A 22,240-nucleotide genomic window follows, 5' to 3' on the forward strand; every position below is an offset into this window, starting at 1 on the left:
CGGCGGCGGCGGGCAGCGGGCCGTGCGTCCCCGGCGCGGCGCGGGCGCGGCGGCTGCTGCGGCCTCGGGCACCGGAAAACGGGACCGGGAAAGGCGGGGAGGGGAGCGGGAGAGCGGGAGAGACGGGACGGGGCAGATGTGGAGAGGGGAGGATGAGGGGAGGTGGGAAGGGAGACGGACACCTGGAGAGCAGAGATGGAGAGATGGGGAAATGGAGAGGTGGGGACGGGGAGGGATGGGGAGAGGGAACAGACAGGGAGGGGGAGAAGTGGGCACGGGAGAGATGGAGAGAGATGGAGAGGTGGTGGAAGGGAGGGGAGAGAGATGGAGAGGTGGCGGAAGGGAGGGGAGAGAGGGGGGACAGATGTTGGGACACGGAGAGGTGACAGTGCGGAGAGGGGGAGACATGGAGACATAAGGACACGGGTGAAAAGGCAGAAGTGGAGAAATGCTAAAGTGGAGAGAAGGAGAGCTGGAGAGATGGAGGCAGAATTGTGGAGACATGGAAAGGCGGAGAGGTGGAGGTGTGGAGACATGGAGTGACGGAGAGGGGGAAAGGAGAGGTGCGGAGGTGTAATCAGGGAGCTTGGAGGGGTGCAGAGACAGAGGTGGGAGCGCTGGGGACAATCTGGGGACATGGAGGGGTGGGGACAGAGGTGGAGGAAGATCCAGGACCCACCGCGGCGTTTGCGCTCCTGTGACCTCGCCCTGCTCCTCGGGGAAGAGTTTTTCAGGGATGCTGAGGGCGCTGAGCACCCCGGGGGGGGCGCGGGGACGCTTCCCTTGGAAAGGCGGGGGGCGCCGGGCTGTCCCCAGGCAGCAGCTGGCACACGGTGCCTCTGCCTGGTGGCAGCGAATGCCAGCACACAGCGGGGGCGGCGGGGACACCAGTGTCCCCTGCTGCCAGCCCCTGGTCACCCCAGCTGGGGCTGGGAGGGAAGGGAAGGGAAGGGAAGGGAAGGGAAGGGAAAGGAAAGGAAAGGAAAGGAAAGGAAAGGAAAGGAAAGGAAAGGAAAGGAAAGGAAAGGAAAGGAAAGGAAAGGAAAGGAAAGGAAAGGAAAGGAAAGGAAAGGAAAGGAAAGGAAAGGAAAGGAAAGGAAAGGAAAGGAAAGGAAAGGAAAGGAAAGGAAAGGAAAGGAAAGGAAAGGAAAGGAAAGGAAAGGAAAGGAAAGGAAAGGAAAGGAAAGGAAAGGAAAGGAAAGGAAAGGAAAGGAAAGGAAAGGAAAGGAAAGGAAAGGAAAGGAAAGGAAAGGAAAGGAAAGGAAAGGAAAGGAAAGGAAAGGAAAGGAAAGGAAAGGAAAGGAAAGGAAAGGAAAGGAAAGGAAAGGAAAGGAAAGGAAAGGAAAGGAAAGGAAAGGAAAGGAAAGGAAAGGAAAGGAAAGGAAAGGAAAGGAAAGGAAAGGAAAGGAAAGGAAAGGAAAGGAAAGGAAAGGAAAGGAAAGGAAAGGAAAGGAAAGGAAAGGAAAGGAAAGGAAAGGAAAGGAAAGGAAAGGAAAGGAAAGGAAAGGAAAGGAAAGGAAAGGAAAGGAAAGGAAAGGAAAGGAAAGGAAAGGAAAGGAAAGGAAAGGAAAGGAAAGGAAAGGAAAGGAAAGGAAAGGAAAGGAAAGGAAAGGAAAGGAAAGGAAAGGAAAGGAAAGGAAAGGAAAGGAAAGGAAAGGAAAGGAAAGGAAAGGAAAGGAAAGGAAAGGAAAGGAAAGGAAAGGAAAGGAAAGGAAAGGAAAGGAAAGGAAAGGAAAGGAAAGGAAAGGAAAGGAAAGGAAAGGAAAGGAAAGGAAAGGAAAGGAAAGGAAAGGAAAGGAAAGGAAAGGAAAGGAAAGGAAAGGAAAGGAAAGGAAAGGAAAGGAAAGGAAAGGAAAGGAAAGGAAAGGAAAGGAAAGGAAAGGAAAGGAAAGGAAAGGAAAGGAAAGGAAAGGAAAGGAAAGGAAAGGAAAGGAAAGGAAAGGAAAGGAAAGGAAAGGAAAGGAAAGGAAAGGAAAGGAAAGGAAAGGAAAGGAAAGGAAAGGAAAGGAAAGGAAAGGAAAGGAAAGGAAAGGAAAGGAAAGGAAAGGAAAGGAAAGGAAAGGAAAGGAAAGGAAAGGAAAGGAAAGGAAAGGAAAGGAAAGGAAAGGAAAGGAAAGGAAAGGAAAGGAAAGGAAAGGAAAGGAAAGGAAAGGAAAGGAAAGGAAAGGAAAGGAAAGGAAAGGAAAGGAAAGGAAAGGAAAGGAAAGGAAAGGAAAGGAAAGGAAAGGAAAGGAAAGGAAAGGAAAGGAAAGGAAAGGAAAGGAAAGGAAAGGAAAGGAAAGGAAAGGAAAGGAAAGGAAAGGAAAGGAAAGGAAAGGAAAGGAAAGGAAAGGAAAGGAAAGGAAAGGAAAGGAAAGGAAAGGAAAGGAAAGGAAAGGAAAGGAAAGGAAAGGAAAGGAAAGGAAAGGAAAGGAAAGGAAAGGAAAGGAAAGGAAAGGAAAGGAAAGGAAAGGAAAGGAAAGGAAAGGAAAGGAAAGGAAAGGAAAGGAAAGGAAAGGAAAGGAAAGGAAAGGAAAGGAAAGGAAAGGAAAGGAAAGGAAAGGAAAGGAAAGGAAAGGAAAGGAAAGGAAAGGAAAGGAAAGGAAAGGAAAGGAAAGGAAAGGAAAGGAAAGGAAAGGAAAGGAAAGGAAAGGAAAGGAAAGGAAAGGAAAGGAAAGGAAAGGAAAGGAAAGGAAAGGAAAGGAAAGGAAAGGAAAGGAAAGGAAAGGAAAGGAAAGGAAAGGAAAGGAAAGGAAAGGAAAGGAAAGGAAAGGAAAGGAAAGGAAAGGAAAGGAAAGGAAAGGAAAGGAGGAAAGGAAAGGAAAGGAAAGGAAAGGAAAGGAAAGGAAAGGAAAGGAAAGGCCGGTCCCCACTGTCGCCAGGCAGGATCAGGGGCGGGCTGGGGACACGGGGGCTGTGGGGGGCAGCGCAGAGCTGCGGTGTCCCAGGAAAGGCGCTGATGGCAGCAGCCCAGCAGGGAGGGGTGTCCCCCGCGGCTCTGGGGGTTTGCCGGGCACAGGGATCCAGGTGAGCAGATCCACCACCTCCACCTTTGCAGCCATCTCCGCTTTCATCTGCGTCTTCATTTCTCTTTCCATCTTCATTTCTGCCTCTGTATTTGTATCTTAGTCTCCATCTTTGTATCCTTCTTTTTTTCTCTGCTTTCACCTCTGCTTCTTCTCCATCTCTGCCTTTATCTCCCCCCATCTCCTCCTCCACTCCCAGACCATCTCCATCTCCATTCCCAACGCCATTCCCCCCCTTCCTCCCCGTTCCCATCCCAATCCCACCCCACCCATTCCCCTCTCGGGGCTGTCCCGGCGGGAGGAACCGGGACAATCCCGTGCAGGCCGGGCTGTGCCTCGGGGCGGAGCTGCCCCTCCCGGGGCTCAGGGATCCTTCCCTCCGCGCTGCCCCATCCCTGCTCCCAGCGGCCGTGCCCAGAGGGTTCTGCCCTCTGCTGTCACCGCCGGGGGACACGGGTCCTGTCCCCATTCCAGGCTGGCTGCAGGGACGGGCTGCGCTGGGGATTGGGGTCTGCAGCTGGGAAGGGACACAGGAGAGAGGGACCCTGCAGGGACAGTGGGGAGGGGCTGGGGGGAGGGAGGGGACCTGCTCTGGCAGAGGAGTGACAGCAGCACCGCTCGGGAATGGGACAGGGGACACAGGGACAGACACAGGAACGGGGACACAGAGTGGCACAGGGACAGGAGGGGCACGGGAACAGGGAGGGACATGGGAACAGGGACATGGGAACAGAGACACAGAGTGGGACAGGGGGACACAGGGACAGGGAGGGACACAGGGACACAGAGTGGGACAGGGGGACACAGGGACAGGAGGGACACGGGAACAGGGATGGACATGGGAACAGGGACATGGGAACAGGGACACAGAGTGGCACAGGGACAGGGGGACACAGGGACAGGGAGGGACACAGGGACAGGGACACAGAGTGGCACAGGGACAGGGGGACACAGGGACAGGAGGGACACGGGAACAGGGATGGACAGGGGAACAGGGACATGGGAACAGGGACACAGAGTGGCACAGGGGGACACAGGGACAGGAGGGACATGGGAACAGGGGCACAGAGTGGGACGGGGGACAAAGGGACAGGAAGGGACATGGGAACAGGGACACAGAGTGGCACAGGGACAGGGAGAGACACTGGGACAGGGACACAGAATGGCACAGGGACAGGGGGACACAGGGACAGGGAGGGACATGGGAACAGGGACAGGGATAAGACAGAACAGGGACATGGAGTGGCACAGGACCAGGGACAGGGAGGGGATGGAATGGGGACGTGGAGTGTGACAGGAATGGGAACAGGGACACAGAGGAGTGGAACAGGCGGAGGGAGCAGACCAGGGAGTGCCTCTGTCCCAGGAGATTTCCACGGCGAGGCAAAGCTGCCAAAGCTCCGCAGCTCAGTGCTGGGATTCCGTCTGGAGCTCAGTGCCCGCATTCCCTGAGCGGCACCGGGAGCAGGAGGGCCCCTTCCCACAGGGAACAGCTGCCGGTGGCTCGGAGGAACCAGGGCCCCCCCAGGGCCCCCCCAGGCTGCACACAGGGATGGGTGCTGGCATAACCAGGTCTGGGATAACTGGATTTGGGAATTCCCACCCCTGCCCAGAGGAGACCTGGCCGTTCTGGTGCTCCACACCCAGCTCCTGGTGTTCCCTCTCCTCATCCCAGCCCAGAGCCAGCTCCGGGGAGGGCAGAGGGACGAGCTGCAGCTCCCAGGGGATCCACTCAGCATCCCCTGCACCCCTGGCAGTGCCCAGGGCCAGGCTGGACACTGGGGCTGGAGCAGCCTGGCACAGTGGGAGTGTCCCTGCCATGGCAGGGTGGCACTGCAGGGGCTCTGAGGTCCCTTCCCACCCAAACCATTCCAGGATTCCCTGATTTCCCTCCCTGTGTCGTTCCTGTCCGCACATCCGAGGCTGTTTTGCACCATTCTGGGCTTTCTCCCTGCAGAAGGTCGCCCTGCTCCTCGCTGAGCACCAGGTGCCTGGAAATTCCCATTCTTTTCTCCTGCAGAAAGCACGGGTGGAAGTTAAAAGCCCAGATGACTCAGCCGACCGAGAAAACAGAGTTTATCCCCACGTTCCCACCCACAATTTCACTTTCTTTTCCATCAAAATGATGATTATTAAAGGATTCGGGCTAAAAGAGGCAATTTGGGGGCTTGAAGGCGTCCTCCCATCATCTCTGGTGGAACGCAGGTGCAAGACGGGACAGTGACATTGGCAGGAACAGAAATCCCACGGCTCGGGACAGTGGAGCTGCTTTTCCAGGTGTTTGGGCGGAGATTTCCCGCCCCGAAAAAGGGGCTAAGTACTAAAAACGGGGAGAAAAGCAAGCAGTGAACGAGCTGTCACCAAAAGGCCGGGGCAGGGAGGTCAGAGGCGCTGGAAGGCTGCGGCAGCAGGGAGAGGGAGGGAAGAGGATTCCCCGCGGGCCGGGAGCGCCGGCACAGGCGGGGGGTGGAATCCTGGAGCGGGACCGCCGGGACCACCGGGACCGCCGGGACCGCCGGGAAACGGGCGGGGGCTGCGCCGGGACCCGCGGCGGGACAGAGACCCCGGGGTGGGCACGCGTGGGAAAACACCGGGGGCAGGGGAAACACCGGGGCACGGGAAAACACCGGGATCACGGGAAAACATCGGGATCACGGGAAAACATCGGGATCACGGAAAAACACCGGGATCACGGGAAAACATCGGGGGCAGGGGAAAACATCGGGGGCACGGGGAAAACACCAGGGGCACGGGGATAACACGGGGAACATGGAAAAACATGGGGAACACGGGAAAACATCGGGGGGACGGGAAACACCGGGAACACGGGAAAACATGGGGAACATGGAAAAACATGGGGAACACGGGAAAACATCGGGGGGACGGGAAACACCGGGAACACGGGAAAACATGGGGAACATGGAAAAACATGGGGAACACGGGAAAACATCGGGGGCACGGAAAAACACCGGGATCACGGGAAAACATCGGGAGCAGGGGAAACACCGGGGCACGGGAAAACATGGGGAACATGGCAAAACATGGGGAACACGGGAAAAAAATATCATAGAGTGGGAAAACGTGCCATGCCCAGCGGGAGACGCTGGCGGGGCGGATTCCCGTGCGCTCCGATCGTCCCCGGCCACCCACGGGTGACACGGCTCTGCTCGGGGCCGGCAGAGGCGACACCGGGAGCGGCACCGGGAATGGCACAGGGAATGGCACCCGGAACGGCACCGGGAGCGGCACCGGGAGCCGAGCGCCGCCCGGCGGGACCCCAGCCGGTGACACGGGACACGGCGGGGGGGTTTCCCCCGCCCGGGGCTGGGGCATTGGGGTCACCCAGAGGGGTGGCAGCGCCAGTGTCCCCTGAGGGAGGGCACCCCGGGGCTGTGTCCGGACCGCGGGTGTCCCCGGTGCCCCGGCAGGACGCGGGTGGCCCCGGTGGGCAGGGGGGGTTTGGGGTGCGGGTGCAGGAAGGGAGCGACCCCCGGGCAGCGGGGCCGTCCCTGCCACCCCCAAACCCGCCAGAGGTGCGTGCCCCATCCTCCCCCTTCCCCCAAAACCCCGGGCCCGGGCTGGGAGCGGCACCGGCAGGCTCCGGTGGCCACATGGAAAAACACCGGGATCACGGGAAAACACCGGGGGCAAGGGGAGAACACCGGGGCACGGGGAGAACATCGGGGGCACGGGGATAACACCGGGAACATGGAAAAACATGGGGAACACGGGAAAACATCGGGGGCACGGGAAACACCGGGAACACGGGAAAACATGGGGAACATGGAAAAACATGGGGAACACGGGAAAAAAATATCATAGAGTGGGAAAACGTGCCATGCCCAGCGGGAGACGCTGGCGGGGCGGATTCCCCTGCGACACCGGGAATGGCACCGGGAGCGGCACCGGGAGCGGCACCGGGAGCGGCACCCGGAGCACCCCGAGCGCCTCCCGGCGGGACCCCAGCCGGTGACACGGGACACGGCGGGGGGGTTTCCCCCGCCCGGGGCTGGGGCATTGGGGTCACCCAGAGGGGTGGCAGCGCCAGTGTCCCCTGAGGGAGGGCACCCCGGGGCTGTGTCCGGACCGCGGGTGTCCCCGGTGCCCCGGCAGGACGCGGGTGGCCCCGGTGGGCAGGGGGGGTTTGGGGTGCGGGTGCAGGAAGGGAGCGACCCCCGGGCAGCGGGGCCGTCCCTGCCACCCCCAAACCCGCCAGAGGTGCGTGCCCCATCCTCCCCCTTCCCCCAAAACCCCCGGGCCCGGGCGGGGAGCGGCACCGGCAGGCTCCGGTGGCCCGGGGGGTCACCGAGGGGCCGCACAGAGGTCGGGGGGACCCGCACTGGGGGACCCCCGGCCCTGGGGGAGCGTGCTGGGGGTCCCAGCGGCACGGGGACCGGGCTGGGGCCGGGGTCCCCCCAAGGCCGGGGCCGGGTCGGGGGTCCCGGGGGTCCCGGGGGTGACCCCAGCCCGCTCCGGTCCCGCGGTTGGACGCGCGCAGCGGACGAGAAGAGGCGTGTCCCCACCAAGCCCCGCCCCCCCGGGTGACGGAAGGGGCGTGTCGCAGCGCGGCCCCGCCCCCGGCGCGGCGCGAGGCCACGTGCGCGCGCGGGCGGCCTTTGCCGACGTGTCCCTGGCGCCGCGCGCCCCGGAACTCCGCGCCGCCGCCCGTCGTCCAGCGCGGCATCGTCAAGATGGTAAGGGCTGTGCCCGCCGCTCCCCGCGCCGACCCCGCGCCTCGCCGGTGACCGGGGAGCCCCGTCTCCCGCAGGCTCCTCCGGGGCCTCGCTCCGCTGCCCGCCTCCCTTCCCTTCCGCTGTCGGCTCGCCGCGCGGTGCGCCGCTCCCGTGCCCGGTGCGGCCGGTGCCCCGCTCCCGGCCCGTTCCGCGGTGGGTGCTGGTCCGTTACCGCCCGTGCCGGGCCCCTCCCGCCGCAGCCCGGCATTGCCCCGCAGCCCGGCTCCCCGCGCCGCCCCGGGAGCTTTGGTGCCGGTGCTCCCGCTCCCTGCCGGCCCCGGAGCCTGGCGGTGCACCGGCAGCGGGGCCGTCCCGCCGGTGCCGCACGTGCTCCGCTCGCTGCCCTTGCATCCCCGGGGCATCCCCGGGGCGGGATACCCTGCCACCGCTCGGGTCCCTCCGGGGATGGGGTCCCCCCGTCCCTCCGGGGTCCCCGGGAAGGGTCCCCGTCCCCGCGGCTGGGCCCCACGTGTGCCGGCAGCGGGGCCCGGGAGAGCGAAGGTCGGGTTCAGGCCCCGTCCCGTGTCCCTGTCCCGTGTCCCTGTCCGGCCCTGTCCCGCCCCAGCCCCTTCCCTGCCGTGCTCCCGGACCCCCCGATCCCCGTGCCCGGGCGATGCGGGGGTCTCGGCTGCGCCCGGAGCGGGACCTGTTCCCGGCTGTCACTGCAGCCCGTGCCCGTGCTGGGGACAGGGCTGGGACAGCGGGACACGGACCCGGCAAGTCTGGGCACGCATGGCAGGGATCTAGGGATGGATCCCGGAGGTTTGGGATGGGCAGCGGGGGTCTGGGGATGGACACTGGGGTCTGTGGTCAGGCACCGGGGGTTGGGGGACACCCGGGGGTTTGGGGACACCCGGGGGGTTGGGGGACACCCGGGGGTTTGGGGACACCCGGCGGGTTGGGGGACACCGGGGGTTGGGGGACACCGGGGGGTTTACGTGCTCCGCTCGCTGCCCTTGCATCCCCGGGGCGGGATCCCCCAGCCCCGCTCGGGGCCCTCCGGGGATGGGGTCCCCCCGTCCCTCCGGGGTCCCCGGGAAGGGTCCCCGCCCCCGCGGCTGGGCCCCACGTGTGCCGGCAGCGGGGCCCGGGAGAGCGAAGGTCGGGTTCAGGCCCCGTCCCGTGTCCCTGTCCCGTGTCCCTTCCCGGCCCTGTCCCGCCCCAGCCCCCCGGTTGGGGGACACCGGGGGGTTTGGGGACACCGGGGGGTTTGGGGACACCCGGGGGTTTGGGGACACCGGGGGTTTGGGGACACCGCAGGTCTGCTCTGGCGCCATCCCGGTGCTGTGTGGCACTGGGGACACGGGGATCTGCTCCTGCCCTAGCTGCAGGTTTTGGGGTGCTCAGGAACACCTGGCCGTGTGCCCGCCCGATCCATCCACGGGGATGTGGATCCAAGCAGGGATCTGGGGGGATTTGGGGGGGATTCTGGGGTCTGCTGGCTGGGAGGCAGCCGTGCCTGTGCCCCGTAGCCCGGGGTGTCCCCTTGGGGCCAGCCAGCCCAGCACTGCCCCGGGAGAGGGGGTCCCTGGCTCTCCGGTGCCAGCCTCGTGCCCGTCACCGCTTTGGGGGGTTTTGGGGCTTTTTGCACCTTCCCGTGAGGCTCACTGCAATCACACTCAGACTAGGGGGTTTGAGAGCAGGAGTTTGGCAGCAGGGTGGGGATGAAGAGCAGGAATTTTCCTCCCACTCCTGTCAGGATTTTTAACCCTGTGTGCCCCACGGGGGCAGCTCTGGATTCTGGATGTGCCCGTGGGGTTTTGGTGCTCTGGAGCTGGAGTTGGGGCTGTGCACCCCGTGTGCCTGTGCTGCTTCCAGGCTGGATTAAGCCAGGTTTAAGCCCAGATTTCTCTGCTGGAGCCCTCAGTGGGACGGACGGGCCCTGGGGTGGGACGGTGACACCTGGCTGTGGGGACAGTGTCCTGACCCCACGGCCATCCCGGGAGCGTTTCCTCGGGTGGGATCCCGGCCCCCACGGGGGCGTGTGGCCCCTCCATGGGCAGGGACAGGGCCACAGGGATCAGCAGCTGGCACGGAGTGTCCCCAGAGCACTGCCCTGACCCCCGAACATGGAGCCAAGGATCCCACCCCGGGACCCAGGAATGGGCATTGAACGAACACAGCAGCTCCCTGGCCTCGCCGTGCCCTTAAATTAAAGATTAAGGTTAATTACAGCCATGAAACCTCTAAGTCGTTAAGCACAGAGCAGTGAGCCCTGGCTGGGATCGCTCCGTGCCTCCAGGTGGGGGAGCAGGGGCACCCTGAGCCTCGGGGGGGGGCTCATCCTGGGGGGCTCAGTGTCCTGGGCACGGGGCTGGGCTGGCTCTGCTGGTGGGGCAGAGCTGGGGGGGTTTGGGATCCCTGCGAGCACCCGGCGGATTTCGGGTGGAGGGAGCCAGGGCAGGCACTGGAACCGACCCCGGGCTGGATCAGGGAGATCCCTGGGGTAGGCACACAGTCTGTGGGGGCTGGCAGGGGGGCTGCCCCAGCCCCAGGGCACAGCTGTGAGCAGCACTGACAGCAGGGAGCCATGGGCTGCCCAGGGGTGCTGAGCAACCAGCCAGGGAGCAGAGGGCACACGGGGCAGGGGGTGAGCAGGAGGGGGAAAAGGGTGGTGAGGGACAGCAAGGGCAGATGCCTGCAGCCTTCTGAAGTGGGGTGATGTTACTCTGGATGGGGCCTGAAGCCTTCTGAAGTTGTGTGGTGGCACGCTGTGTGTCGTGGCTGTCTCAGCTGTGACACTTGGGAACGGGGGATCCTCAGGGACAGGGAGATCCCAGGAACAGGGAGTTCCCTGAGAACTCCAGGGAGATCCTGGGAACAGGGAGATCCCAGCACACTCTGGATGCTGGCCCAGAGCCCAGCCCTGCAGAAGGACCCGGGGAATGGGCTGGGAATGTGGGGGCTGGGGGTGTGAGGGAGCCCTGGGAGAGGGGCTTGGCTGGGAGTGTGCAGCCCGGAGCTCTCGGAGCCAGAGCTGTGGTGGGACATGGCCTGGCTGGGCTCACCTGGAAAGCACCAGGTGTAAAATCCTGATTTTCCAAATCCTCCTTGGTGTTCTGTGTGCACGGAGGTGACCCCGTGTCCAGGTGTGCTGAGCTCTGAGAGACCTCAGAGCCCCTGCAGTGCCACCCTGCCATGGCAGGGACACTGCCACTGTGCCAGGCTGCTCCAGCCCCAGTGTCCAGCCTGGCCTTGGGCACTGCCAGGGATGCAGGGGCAGCCCCAGCTGCTCTGGCAATTCCAGCCCAGCCAGGAATTCCTCATGGCCAAGATCCCATCCATGGCTGCCCTCTGGCACTGGGAGCCATTCCCTGTGTCCTGTCCATCCCTTGTCCCCAGTCCCTCTGCAGCTCTCCTGGAGCCCCTTCAGGCCCTGCCAGGGGCTCTGAGCTCTCCCTGGATCCTTCTCCTCTCCAGGTGAGCACCCCCAGCTCTCCCAGCCTGGATCCTGGGAACTGAGGGGCTCCACCCTGGAGCAGCTCTGGGGGCTCCTCTGGGCTCTCTCCAGGGAGTCTCTGTCGTGCTGGGGACAGACTGCTGTGCCCAGGGCTGGGGCAGCTCTCACCTGGGCACAGGGGCAGGATCCCCCTGCCCTGCTGGGGATGAGCCCAGGACGTGGACTGTGGCCCCATCTCCAGCTGGGACAGCTCCTGGCTCTCCAGACCCGTGGCACTCAGCAGTGCCGGGTTCCTGAGCCCTGCCAGGCCAGGACATCCTGGAATTGCGCGTGTCCGTGCAGCGTCACCTCCCTGTCCCCCATCTCTGGCTGCCGCCGCTGTGCCGGGGGATGCTTTGAGCCTGCTGTCCCTGCTGACCCCTCTGTCCCCCTCTGTCCCCCTCTGTCCCCTCTGTTCCCACTGTCCCCTCTATCCCCTCTGTCCCCGGTGTCCCCTCTGTCCCCCTCTGACCCCTCTGACCCCTCTGTCCCCTCTGTCCCCGCTGACCCCGCTGTCCCCCGCCTGCTGACCCCTCTGTCCCCTCTGTCCCCGCTGTCCGCTTTGACCCCTCTATCCCTGCTGTCCCCGCTGACCCCGCTGTCCCCTTTGAGCCTGCTGTCCCTGCTGTCCCCTTTGAGCCTGCTGTCCCTGCTGTCCCCTTTGAGCCTGCTGTCCCCTCTGTCCCCACTGTCCCCGCTGTCCCCACTGTCCCCGCTGTCCCCACTGTCCCCTCTGTCCCCTCTGACCCCTCTATCCCCGGTGTCCCCTCTGTCCCTGCTGTCCCCGCTGACCCCTCTATCCCTGCTGACCCCTCTGACCCCGCTGTCCCCTCTGTCCCCGCTATCCCCACTGTCCCCTCTGACCCCGCTGACCCTTCTATCCCCTCTGACCCCTCTATCCCCGGTGTCCCCTCTGACCCCGCTATCCCCTCTGTCCCCTCTATCCCCACTGACCCTGCTATCCCCTCTGTCCCCGCTGACCCCGCTGTCCCCTCTGTCCCCACGGTTCCCACTGTCCCTTCTATCCCCGCTGTCCCCTCTGTCCCGACTGTCCCCTCTGACCCCTCTATCCCCGGTGTCCCCTCTGTCCCTGCTGTCCCCACTGTCCCCTCTGTCCCCTCTGTCCCCTCTGTCCCCGCTGTCCCCTCTGTCCCCTCTGTCCCCGCTATCCCCTCTGTCCCCTCTGACCCCTCTGTCCCCTCTGTCCCCGCTGTCCCCTCTGTCTCCTCTGACCCCTCTGTCCCCGCTGTCCCGCAGGTGCTGTCGGGCTGTGCCATCATCGTGCGGGGCCAGCCCCGCGGGGGGCCCCCCCCGGAGCGCCAGATCAACCTCAGCAACATCCGCGCGGGGAGCCTGGCACGGCGCGCGGCCGCCAGCCAGCCCGACGGCAGGGACACCCCGGACGAGGCACGGCGGGGACACGGGCTGGGACACATGGGCTGGGGGACACGGGCTGGGGGGCACGGGCTGGGCATGGCTGGGGATGGTTTGGGGCACATGGGGTGGCTGTTTTGGGGCACACAGAGGTGCTCTGGGGCTCGGGGGGTGCTCTGGGGCACACAGGGGTGCTCTGGGGCACACGGGGTGTCTGTTTTGGGGCACACAGAGGTGCTTTGGGGCACACAGGGGTGCTCTGGGGCACACGGGGTGTCTGTTTTGGTGCACACAGAGGTGCTTTGGGGCACACAGGGGTGCTCTGGGGCACACGGGGTGTCTGTTTTGGGGCACACACACGGCTGGGACACATGGGCTGGGGGACATGGGCTGGGCACGGCAGGGACATCCCCGACGAGGCACAGCTGGGACACGGGCTGGGGGACATGGCTGGGGGACACAGGCTGGGACACGGGCTGGGCAGGGGCTGGGCTGCCTGGCAGGGACACACGGGGTCCATCCCACCCCAGGGAGGGCTTGGGGGAACCTCCTGCTTTGCCCCTCTGCACTTGGGACGGTTGTGGGGGGCACGGGGGGATAGTTTGGGGCACATGGGGGTGGCTTGAGACTCAGGATGGTTTAGGGCACATGGGGTGGCTGTTTTGGGACACGTCGGGTGGTTTGGGACTCGGGATGGTTTGGGGCATGTGGGAGAGTTTGGGACACACGAGGGGATGGTTTGGGGCCCATGGGGTGGCTGTGTTGGGGCTTGGGGGGTGGTTTAGGACTTGGGATGGTTTGGGGCACATGGAGTATGGCTTGGGACCGAGAGTTTTGTTTGGGGCATAGGGGAGGTGCTCTGGGACTCAGGAATGGTTTGGGGTGCACAGGGGTGGTCTGGGGCACACGGGGTGTCTGTTTTGGGGCACACGGTGGGGCTCGGGGGATGCTTTGGGGCACACAGGGGTGCTTTGGGGCACACGGGGTGTCTGTTTTGGGGCACACAGGGGTGCTCTGGGGCACACGGGGTGTCTGTTTTGGGGCACACGGGGGTGCTCTGGGGCTCGGGGGGTGCTTTGGAGCACACGGGGATGCTTTGGGGCACACGGGGGTGCTCTGGGGCACACGGGGTGTCTGTTTTGGGGCACACGGGGGTGCTCTGGGGCTCGGGGGTGCTCTGGGGCGCTCCCGGAGCCGCTCGGTGCCGGCGGGGCTCCCGGCCCCCCTCCTGCGGGCCGGGGGCGGCGGGAGCAGCGCTGGCAGATAATTGCTCTCCCTGGGGAGTTTTGTCTTCCAAACAGCCTCTAAATGTCACTCTTTGCCAAAGTGACGCCTGTCAGCCCCGCTAATTGTTTATGAGCGCGTCACGTTCCCACCTCCGGCCGCGCTCCCGCCCACCCGCCGGTGCTGCAGCGGGAGCGCGCCCGGGAGCGCGCCCCGAGCCGTGCCAGAGCCCATCCCGCTCCCTTCCTGCCCCGGAGCCGCCGGGAAGGAGCCCTCGGGGCACCCCCGGGAGCCGGGGCCGCTCCAGCCCCGCGCTCGCCGCGCTTTCGGGGGGCCGCGGCCCGCCCGGGACCCCTCTGGGGGTGTTCTCCCCGCCAGGGAGGAGCGGGTTCCCGGCAGGGCGGTCCCGGGGGAGGAGGGGGGCTGCTCCCCCCGGGACCCCCGGCTCAGGGCGCCTCTGTCCCGGCAGCCCTGGGGCTTCCCGGCGCGGGAGTTCCTGCGCAAGAAGCTGATCGGGAAGGAGGTGTGCTTCACCGTGGAGTACAAGACCCCCCAGGGCCGCGAGTACGGCATGGTCTACCTGGGCAAAGGTGGGTAGGGGTACCTGGGAAAGGTGGGGATGGGATACCTGGGAACAGGTGGGGATGGGATACCTGGGAAAGTGGGTAGGGGTACCTGGGAACAGGTGGGGATGGGGTACCTGGGAACAGGTGGGGATGGGTGGGATACCTGGGGAAAGGTGAGGATGGGTGGGATACCTGGGAACAGGTGAGGATGGGATACCTGGGAACAGGTGGGGATGGGTGGGATACCTGGGGACAGGTGAGGATGGGTTACCTGGGAAAAGGTGGGGCTGGGTGGGTTATCTGGGAAAAGGTGAGGATGGGTTACCTGGGAACAGGTGGGGATGGGTTACCTGGGAACAGGTGAGGAGGATGGGATACCTGGGAAAGGTGGGGATGGGATACCTGGGAACAGGTGGGGATGGGTTATCTGGGAAAAGGTGGGGCTGGGTTACCTAGGAACAGGTGAGGATGGGATACCTAGGAAAAGGTGAGGCTGGGTTACCTAGGAACAGGTGAGGATGGATGTTTTACCTGAGAAGAAGTGAGGATGGATGGGTTACCTGGGGAAAGGTGAGGCTGGGTGGTTTATCTGGGAAAAGGTGGGGCTGAGTGTTTTACCAGGGAAAAGGTGAGGACGGATGTTTTACCTAGGAAAAGGTGAGGATGGATGGGTTACTTGGGAAGGGGTGGGTCAGGATGGTTTACCTGGGAAAAGGTGGCTCTGGATAGATTACCTGGAAAGAGGTGGGTCAGGATGGATCACCTGGGAAGAGGTGGTTCCAGGGTGGTTCACCTGGAAAGAGGTGGCTCAGGATGGTTTACCTGGGAAGAGGTGGGTCAGGGTGTTTCACCTGGGAAGAGGTGGCTCAGGATGGTTTACCTGGGAAGAGGTGGGTCAGGATGGTTTACCTGGGAAAAGGTGGCTCTGGATAGATTACCTGGAAAGAGGTGGGTCAGGATGGTTTACCTGGGAAGAAGTGGCTCAGGATGGATCACCTGGGAAGAGGTGGGTCAGGGTGTTTCACCTGGGAAGAGGTGGCTCAGGATGGATTACCTGGAAAGAGGTGGGTCAGGATGGCTCGCCTGGGAAGAGGTGGGTCAGGATGGATTACCTGGGAAGAGGTGGTTCCAGGGTGGTTCACCTGGGAAGAGGTGGCTGGGGGGAGCACAAGGGGAGGGTCAGGCTGTGTTGGGATGTGCCATCAGCAGGAGGATGCCTGCCTGCTTTCCCATCGCTTTTCCGTGACTCTTCCATGGCTCTGCGAGGGAAGTGAGGGGTGTCCAGCCCCCCAGGTTTCCACAGCTGCAGCCCCGCTCTCCCTGCTCCAGGAGCTTTCCTGGGCTCAGCCTGGAGTGCCTGAAGCACAATTCCAGCTGGGAACACCTTCTGGGGGGCTGCAGTGGGAGAGGGGAGGTGTCGGGCACGCTGTGGCAGCAGAAGGATGCGTTCCCACTTGCCCGTGGATTCCCAGTTCTGGGAGAGGGCAGTGCCTGGGGCTGATCCCAGCTGAGCCAGAGCTCATGGACACGAGGAGCAGCGCTGGCTGAATTCCCACAGCTTTCCCTTTTCCATCCTTTCTGTTGTTACAAATCTCCTGCTTGTCTGTGGCTGAGATCCCAGAAGGAATTCACCCCCAGCATTCCGGGTGGGTTTTGGGGCTCTCCCTGCCTGTGTCCCCTCAGCGTGGCCCTTTGGAGGCACCAGCTTTGTCCCTGCCAGGATTCCCTGGGGATTGCAGGGATGAGGGCTGGGCTCCCAGCTCATCCTGTGGCTGGGGCAGGGGGATGCTCCATGCAGAGCTGGGATCCCATGTGGGAGGTTGGGGATGCCAGTGGGATGTGCCTGGCCTTGGACACAGCTCCCAGGCACTGCAATCCCACGGGAAGGAGGGAAGGACCAGGTGCTGGGAAGGGGCTGGAGGCTGCTGAGTTTTGGGGGAAGTCCCTGGGGAGCCCCAGTGGGGACTGGGGGGGTTGGGTGCCCTCAGCCCCACATCCCTGCGGACTCAGCTGTTTTCCTTGTGGGAATGGGCTGGAAAGGGGGAGTGGCTGCTCCAGGTGTGCTCCCCGTGGCACTCAGGACATTCCTGTGGCACTCAGAGCCTCTCCTGGCGTTCCCGTGGCACTCAGGGCATTCCAATGGCACTCTCCTGGCATTCCCATGGCATTCAGAGCCTTTCCTGGCATTCCCGTGGCACTCAGGACATTCCCGTGGCATTCAGAGCCTTTCCTGGCATTCCCGTGGCACTCAGGACATTCCCGTGGCATTCAGAGCCTTTCCTGGCATTCCCGTGGCACTCTGCTGGCATTCCCGTGGCTCTCTGCTGGCATTCCCATGGCACTCAGGGCATTCCCGTGGCTCTCTGCTGGCATTCCCATGGCACTCCTGGCATTCCCATGGCAGGAGCAGGGATGGCTGGCCCAGCCGGGCTTGCTGGTCCCGGGCAGCTCCTGAGGCTGGCAGGGGGGGGTCCCAGGCGGGGCAGGGGCTCCCGTGGCTCTGGGATCTGAGGCGGGATTTTGGGATGTCCTGGTTAGGGCCAGGGTCCGGGTTGGTGGTCCCTGTGGGTCCCTTGCCACTCGGGACATTCTGTGATGCATTCCTGAGCTCCTGCTGTGCCAGGGAGACCCTTGGGATGGAATCCCCTCCTGCGGAGGGAGGGGTTGGAATCACAGACGTTTTGGTTGGGAAGGACCCCCGAGATCCAAGGTCATGGAATCCAGTGTTTGATTTGCACCTTGGATTTGGGGAGCTGCTGCTCTGCTCTCCCCTGAGCCGCCCCCCAGCCTGGGCCATCCCAGGGGCCACGGGCAGGGGGTGAAGTGGGAAGGGTTGGGGTGTGGGGGCCTCTCCTGGAGCCATGCCCATCCCTGCTCCAGCCTGGAGCGGCGCGGGCGGGAGAAATGAGGCAGAAAATGTTTCCTGGTGAAGTTTGTCAGGGTTTAAACGCCGTTGATGTGGGAACGCTGTGACAGGTTCCCTGCAGCAGCTCCTGGCTGGGGAGGATGGAGAGCAGGGAGCTTGCAGAGGGATGGGGGCAGGCTGGAGCCGTGGCTGGGGCCAGCAGGGTGAGGGACAGCCATGGGGCTGTTGCAGCACTGCTTACTGGGATCACTGGGAATGCTGCCCCATTCCCTCTGGCCCCTCTCACCTGCTGCTCCTCTCCTGTCACAGACACCAGTGGTGAGAACATTGCCGAGTCCCTGGTGGCTGAAGGACTGGCTTCCCGGCGGGAGGGCATCCGAGCCAACAAGTACGTGCTGATCCCATCCCCATCCTGATCCTGATCCTGATCCTGGGCTGGTGCTCGGGGCATGGAGCCCCTGGGTCCCTCGGCTGCGGGGTCCAGGCCCTGCTCCTCAGCTCCCGAGGTGCCCATGTCCCACAGGCGTCCCCGGGGTGTCCCCTGGGTTTGGGGCTGTGCAGGGGCTGCCTCCTTCCCTGGGATGCTGAGGCGCCTGGGCTGGGGAGCAGGGACTCTCTGGGAGCCTCCAAAGTCACTCCTGGGGTGGGGCTGAATCCCCTTTGTTCCCCCTGGAGAGCAGGTGCTGGGACATGGCCGCTGCAGGGTCTGGCTGGGTGATCCCTGTGCCAGCAGAGCCGAGGCTTTTCCTGGGCTCCCTCACATCCCGGGGCAGGGGAGAGGGCTGCAGCCATGGGACAGGATCCATTGCAGAGCTGCAGGACACTCCAGGGCAGGGTCAGCCTCCTTTGTGGGGTCACGGAGTTCTGGAACGATTTGGGTGGGAAGGGACCCCAGAGCCCCTGCAGTGCCACCCTGCCATGGCAGGGACACTGCCACTGTGCCAGGCTGCTCCAGCCCCAGTGTCCAGCCTGGCCTTGGGCACTGCCAGGGATGCAGGGGCAGCCCCAGCTGCTCTGGGCACCCTGTTCAGTGTCCCTGAGTTTGTGGTGCCAGGGCTGGGAGGGGACCGTGGGCGCTTTGGTGGCCCCGCAGTGGCCACCTGTGTCTGCAGGGCCGGCCGATCCCTGGATTCCCATGGAATGTGCCTTCCCTGCTCTCCCAGACGTGCTCTGCCCTGCTGGCAGTCGGTGCACAGGGCAGCCTCTGGAGGGGTCCCGGCCTCTCCTCCTGATCCCTGGGAGGAGGAGGAGGAGGCGGAGGCGCTTCCCGCCGTATTCCCGCTGGGCTGGGCGCTGGGAGGAGCTCGCTTGGGCTCCCAAAGGAGCCGGGGAGGGGCAGGCTGCGGGGCTGAGCCCGAGCTGTCCCGCAGCCCCGAGCAGAGCCGGCTGGCCGAGCTGGAGGAGCAGGCCCGCAGCGCCAAGAAGGGCATGTGGAGCGAGGGCTCGGGCGCGCACACCGTGCGCGACCTCAAGTACACCCTGGAGAACCCCCGGCACTTCGTGGACTCCCTGCACCAGAAACCCGTCAACGGTAAGGTGGTCTGGGGAGGTCCCCGTGTCCCCGTGTCCCCCTGTCCCCCTGTCCCGTTGCTGGCCCCGCGGGGTGAGCTCCGGTGTCGCTCCGCAGCCATCATCGAGCACGTGCGGGACGGCAGCGTGGTGAGGGCCCTGCTCCTGCCCGACTTCTACCTGGTCACCGTCATGCTCTCGGGGATCAAGGTGAGCCCCATTCCTGCTGCCCCATTCCTTTTGCCCCATTCCCACTGCCCCATTCCCTCTGCCACAATCCCGCTGCCCCATTCCTACTGCTCAATTCCCGCTGCCCCATTCCCTCTGCCCCATTCCCTCTGCCCCATTCCCTCTGCCACACTCCCCCTGCCCCATTCCCCCTGCCCCGTTCCCGCTGCCCCGTTCCCGCTGCCCCATTCCCGCTGCCCCATTCCTACTGCCCCATTCCCTCTGCTCAATTCCCTCTGCCACAATTCCCTCTGCCACAATTCCCTCTGCCACAGTTCCCGCTGCCCCATTCCCGCTGCCCCATTCCCTCTGCCCCATTCCCTCTGCCCCATTCCCTCTGCCCCATTCCCTCTGCCCCATTCCCACTGCCCAATTCCCTCTGCCCAGTCCCCACTGCCCCATTCCGTCTGCCCCATTCCCTCTGCCCCATTCCCGCTGCCCCATTCCTACTGCCCCATTCCCTCTGCTCAATTCCCTCTGCCACAATTCCCTCTGCCACAATTCCCTCTGCCACAGTTCCCGCTGCCCCATTCCCGCTGCCCCATTCCCTCTGCCCCATTCCCCCTGCTGCATTCCCTCTGCCACATTTCCCACTGCTCAATCCCCGCTGCCCAGTTCCTTCCCTGTCCGACCTCCTTGGCTCCTGCCGCTCTCTGGGTCCCAGGGCCGCAGCAGGGAGGGATGCAGGGATGTCCTTGTCACCTGCTGCACCTGCGGTACCAGGCTGGGAGGAGCCCGAGGTGTCACCGTGGGGTGGGGACAGGTGTGGGCTGGGTGGGGCTGTCAGACACCCTGGTCAGGATTGTGCTGGGAGTTCATGGGATCCCGGGATCCCTAAGGCTGGAAAAGCCCTCCCAGCCCAGCCAGTCCCACCGTGCCCAATGCCCACCTTGTCTCCAGCCCAGAGCCCTGAGTGCCACCTCCAGGAATTCCTGGAACTCTGTGGGCAGACCCTTCCAACTTCTGATCATCCTTCCCATGGAGAAATTCCTGCTTTGTCCAAGTTCAAGGAACCACAGACTTGTGTAGGAAGGGACCTCAGAGCCCCTGCAGTGCCACCCTGCCATGGCAGGGACACTGCCACTGTGCCAGGCTGCTCCAGCCCCAGTGTCCAGCCTGGCCTTGGCCACTGCCAGGGATGCAGGGGCAGCCCCAGCTGCTCTGGCAATTCCAGCCCAGCCAGGAATTCCTCATGGCCAAGATCCCATCCATGGCTGCCCTCTGGCACTGGGAGCCATTCCCTGTGTCCTGTCCATCCCTTGTCCCCAGTCCCTCTGCAGCTCTCCTGGAGCCCCTTCAGGCCCTGCCAGGGCTCTGAGCTCTCCCTGGACCCTTCTCCTCTCCAGATGAACATTCCAGCTCTCCCAGCCTTGATCCAGAGCAGAGGTGTTCCAGCCCTGGAGCAGCTCCAGGGTCTCTGGGCTCTCTCCAGCAGCTCCAGGTCCCTGAGCTGGAGTCGGTCCCTGTTTCCCAGGGCAGTCAAAGGGCTCTGCCCTTACACAAATTCCCCGACTTCAGTCCCCAAAACACCCCTGGAGCCAGGGAATGGGTGCAGCCTCCTCCCCAGGGGGGTTCCCACCCTCCTGCCGAGGTTTTGGGCCCATCCCGAGCCCTGCCTGTCCCCGTGTCCCGCAGTGTCCCACCTTCAAGCGCGAGGCTGACGCCGAGGTCCCGGAGCCGTTCGCGGCCGAAGCCAAATTCTTCACGGAGTCACGGCTGCTCCAGAGGGACGTGCAGATTGTCCTGGAGAGCTGCCACAACCAGAACATCCTGGGCACCATCCTGCACCCCGTGAGTGCCGGCACGGGCTGGCTCTGGGGGCTGGGCACGCTCCAGGGGGTCCCAGGGTGCTGCTGGTGGGCAACTGGGAGGTGTGGTGGGTTTGGGACATCCTGCTCCGTGTGGGGAGGGCAGAGCCCGGGGGTGGCATTGGGATTTGTGGGCAGTGGGTTTGGGACATCCTGGTCTGTGTCAGGAGGGCAGAGCCCGGGGGTGGCACTGGGATTTTTGGGCTCTTTCCCGGTGGATTTGAGACATCCTGGTCTGTGTCAGGAGGGCAGAGCCCAGGGGTGGCACTGGGATTTGTGGGCTGTTTCCTGGTGGATTTGGGACATCCTGGTCCGTGTGAGGAGGGCAGAGGCCCAGGGCTGTCCCTGGTGGGGTCTCCAGTAGCACTGGGAGCTCAGGGGACATCGCAGGGGCTGTGCAGGTGCCCCCCAGCAGGGACAGGGCCTGGGGGGATCCTGCTGAGCCCGGGGGATCCTGCTGACCCTGGGGGGATCCTGCTGAGCCCGGGCCCTCTCCTGCTCCCCACAGAACGGGAACATCACGGAGCTGCTGCTGAAGGAGGGCTTTGCCCGCTGTGTGGATTGGTCCATCGCCGTCTACACCCGCGGCGCCGACAAACTGCGCGCGGCCGAGAGGTGGGATGGGGATCCTGCTGCTCCCAGTGCTCCCAGTGCTCCCACTGCTCCCCCTGCACGCAGCTGATCCCAGTGCTCCTGCCAATCCCACTGATCCTGCTGCTCCCATCTGCTCCCAGTTCCTGCTGCTCCTAGCTGATCCCACTGCTCCTAGCTGATCCCAGTGCTCCAGCTGATCCCACTGTTCCCACCGCTCCCTGCTGATCCCACTGATCCCAGTGTTCCCACTGCTCCCAGCTGATCTCACTCCTCCCACTGCTCCCAGTTGATCCCAGTGCTCCAGCTGCTCCTAGCTGTTCCCACTGTTCCCACTGCTCCCAGCTGATCCCACTGCTCCCAGCTGATCCCACTCCTCCCAGCTGATCCCACTGCTCCCGGTTGATCCCAGTGCTCCCCCTGCTCCCAGCTGATCCCACTACTCCCAGCTGATCCCACTACTCCCAGTTGATCCCACTGCTCCCGATTGATCCCAGTGCTCCCACTGCTCCCAGCTGCATCCATGGGGTGCCCAGGGTGACTCCAGCCCCGTGTGGCTCACCAGGGTGGGATTGATGGGATCTCCCCTCCATCTCTCCCCGGGGCTTTGCTGGGGGTGCCACCCCGGCACGTCCGGGTGTCCCATTCCCGGGGTCCCACTGTCCCCCCCCCGCCAGGTTTGCCAAGGAGCGCAAGCTGAGGATCTGGAGGGATTACGTGGCCCCCACGGCAAACCTGGATCAGAAGGACAAACAGTTCGTGGCCAAGGTGAGCGGGGCTGGGAAGGGACATCTGGGGAGCAGGGGCACAGCACGGGGTGCCCAGCTCCCAGTCTGGCCTCTCCGTGGGTTTGGACAAAGCCCAGAGGGGTTTTCCTTGGCTGGATCCCAGCCATGG

General features: G+C 63.9%; 1 protein-coding gene across 1 annotated transcript in view; it reads left to right on the forward strand.

Annotated features, from left to right (window-relative positions):
- The first annotated feature begins 6,843 nt into the window (after positions 1-6,843).
- The window catches only part of SND1 (staphylococcal nuclease and tudor domain containing 1), an 82,950-nt gene continuing 67,553 nt past the window's right edge, over positions 6,844-22,240 (forward strand). The window contains exons 1-10 of the mRNA XM_041408204.1: positions 6,844-6,974; positions 7,570-7,699; positions 12,435-12,584; positions 14,245-14,365; positions 17,517-17,595; positions 18,578-18,738; positions 18,835-18,926; positions 20,580-20,735; positions 21,261-21,367; positions 22,021-22,111. Coding sequence (XP_041264138.1) covers positions 6,844-6,974; positions 7,570-7,699; positions 12,435-12,584; positions 14,245-14,365; positions 17,517-17,595; positions 18,578-18,738; positions 18,835-18,926; positions 20,580-20,735; positions 21,261-21,367; positions 22,021-22,111 — 1,218 coding nt within the window. The remainder of the gene's footprint in view (positions 6,975-7,569; positions 7,700-12,434; positions 12,585-14,244; positions 14,366-17,516; positions 17,596-18,577; positions 18,739-18,834; positions 18,927-20,579; positions 20,736-21,260; positions 21,368-22,020; positions 22,112-22,240) is intronic.

This window comes from Onychostruthus taczanowskii, unplaced genomic scaffold (genome assembly GCF_017590055.1).
Source record: "Onychostruthus taczanowskii isolate IOZ18803 unplaced genomic scaffold, ASM1759005v1 scaffold290, whole genome shotgun sequence".
Lineage (NCBI taxonomy): Eukaryota > Metazoa > Chordata > Aves > Passeriformes > Passeridae > Onychostruthus > Onychostruthus taczanowskii.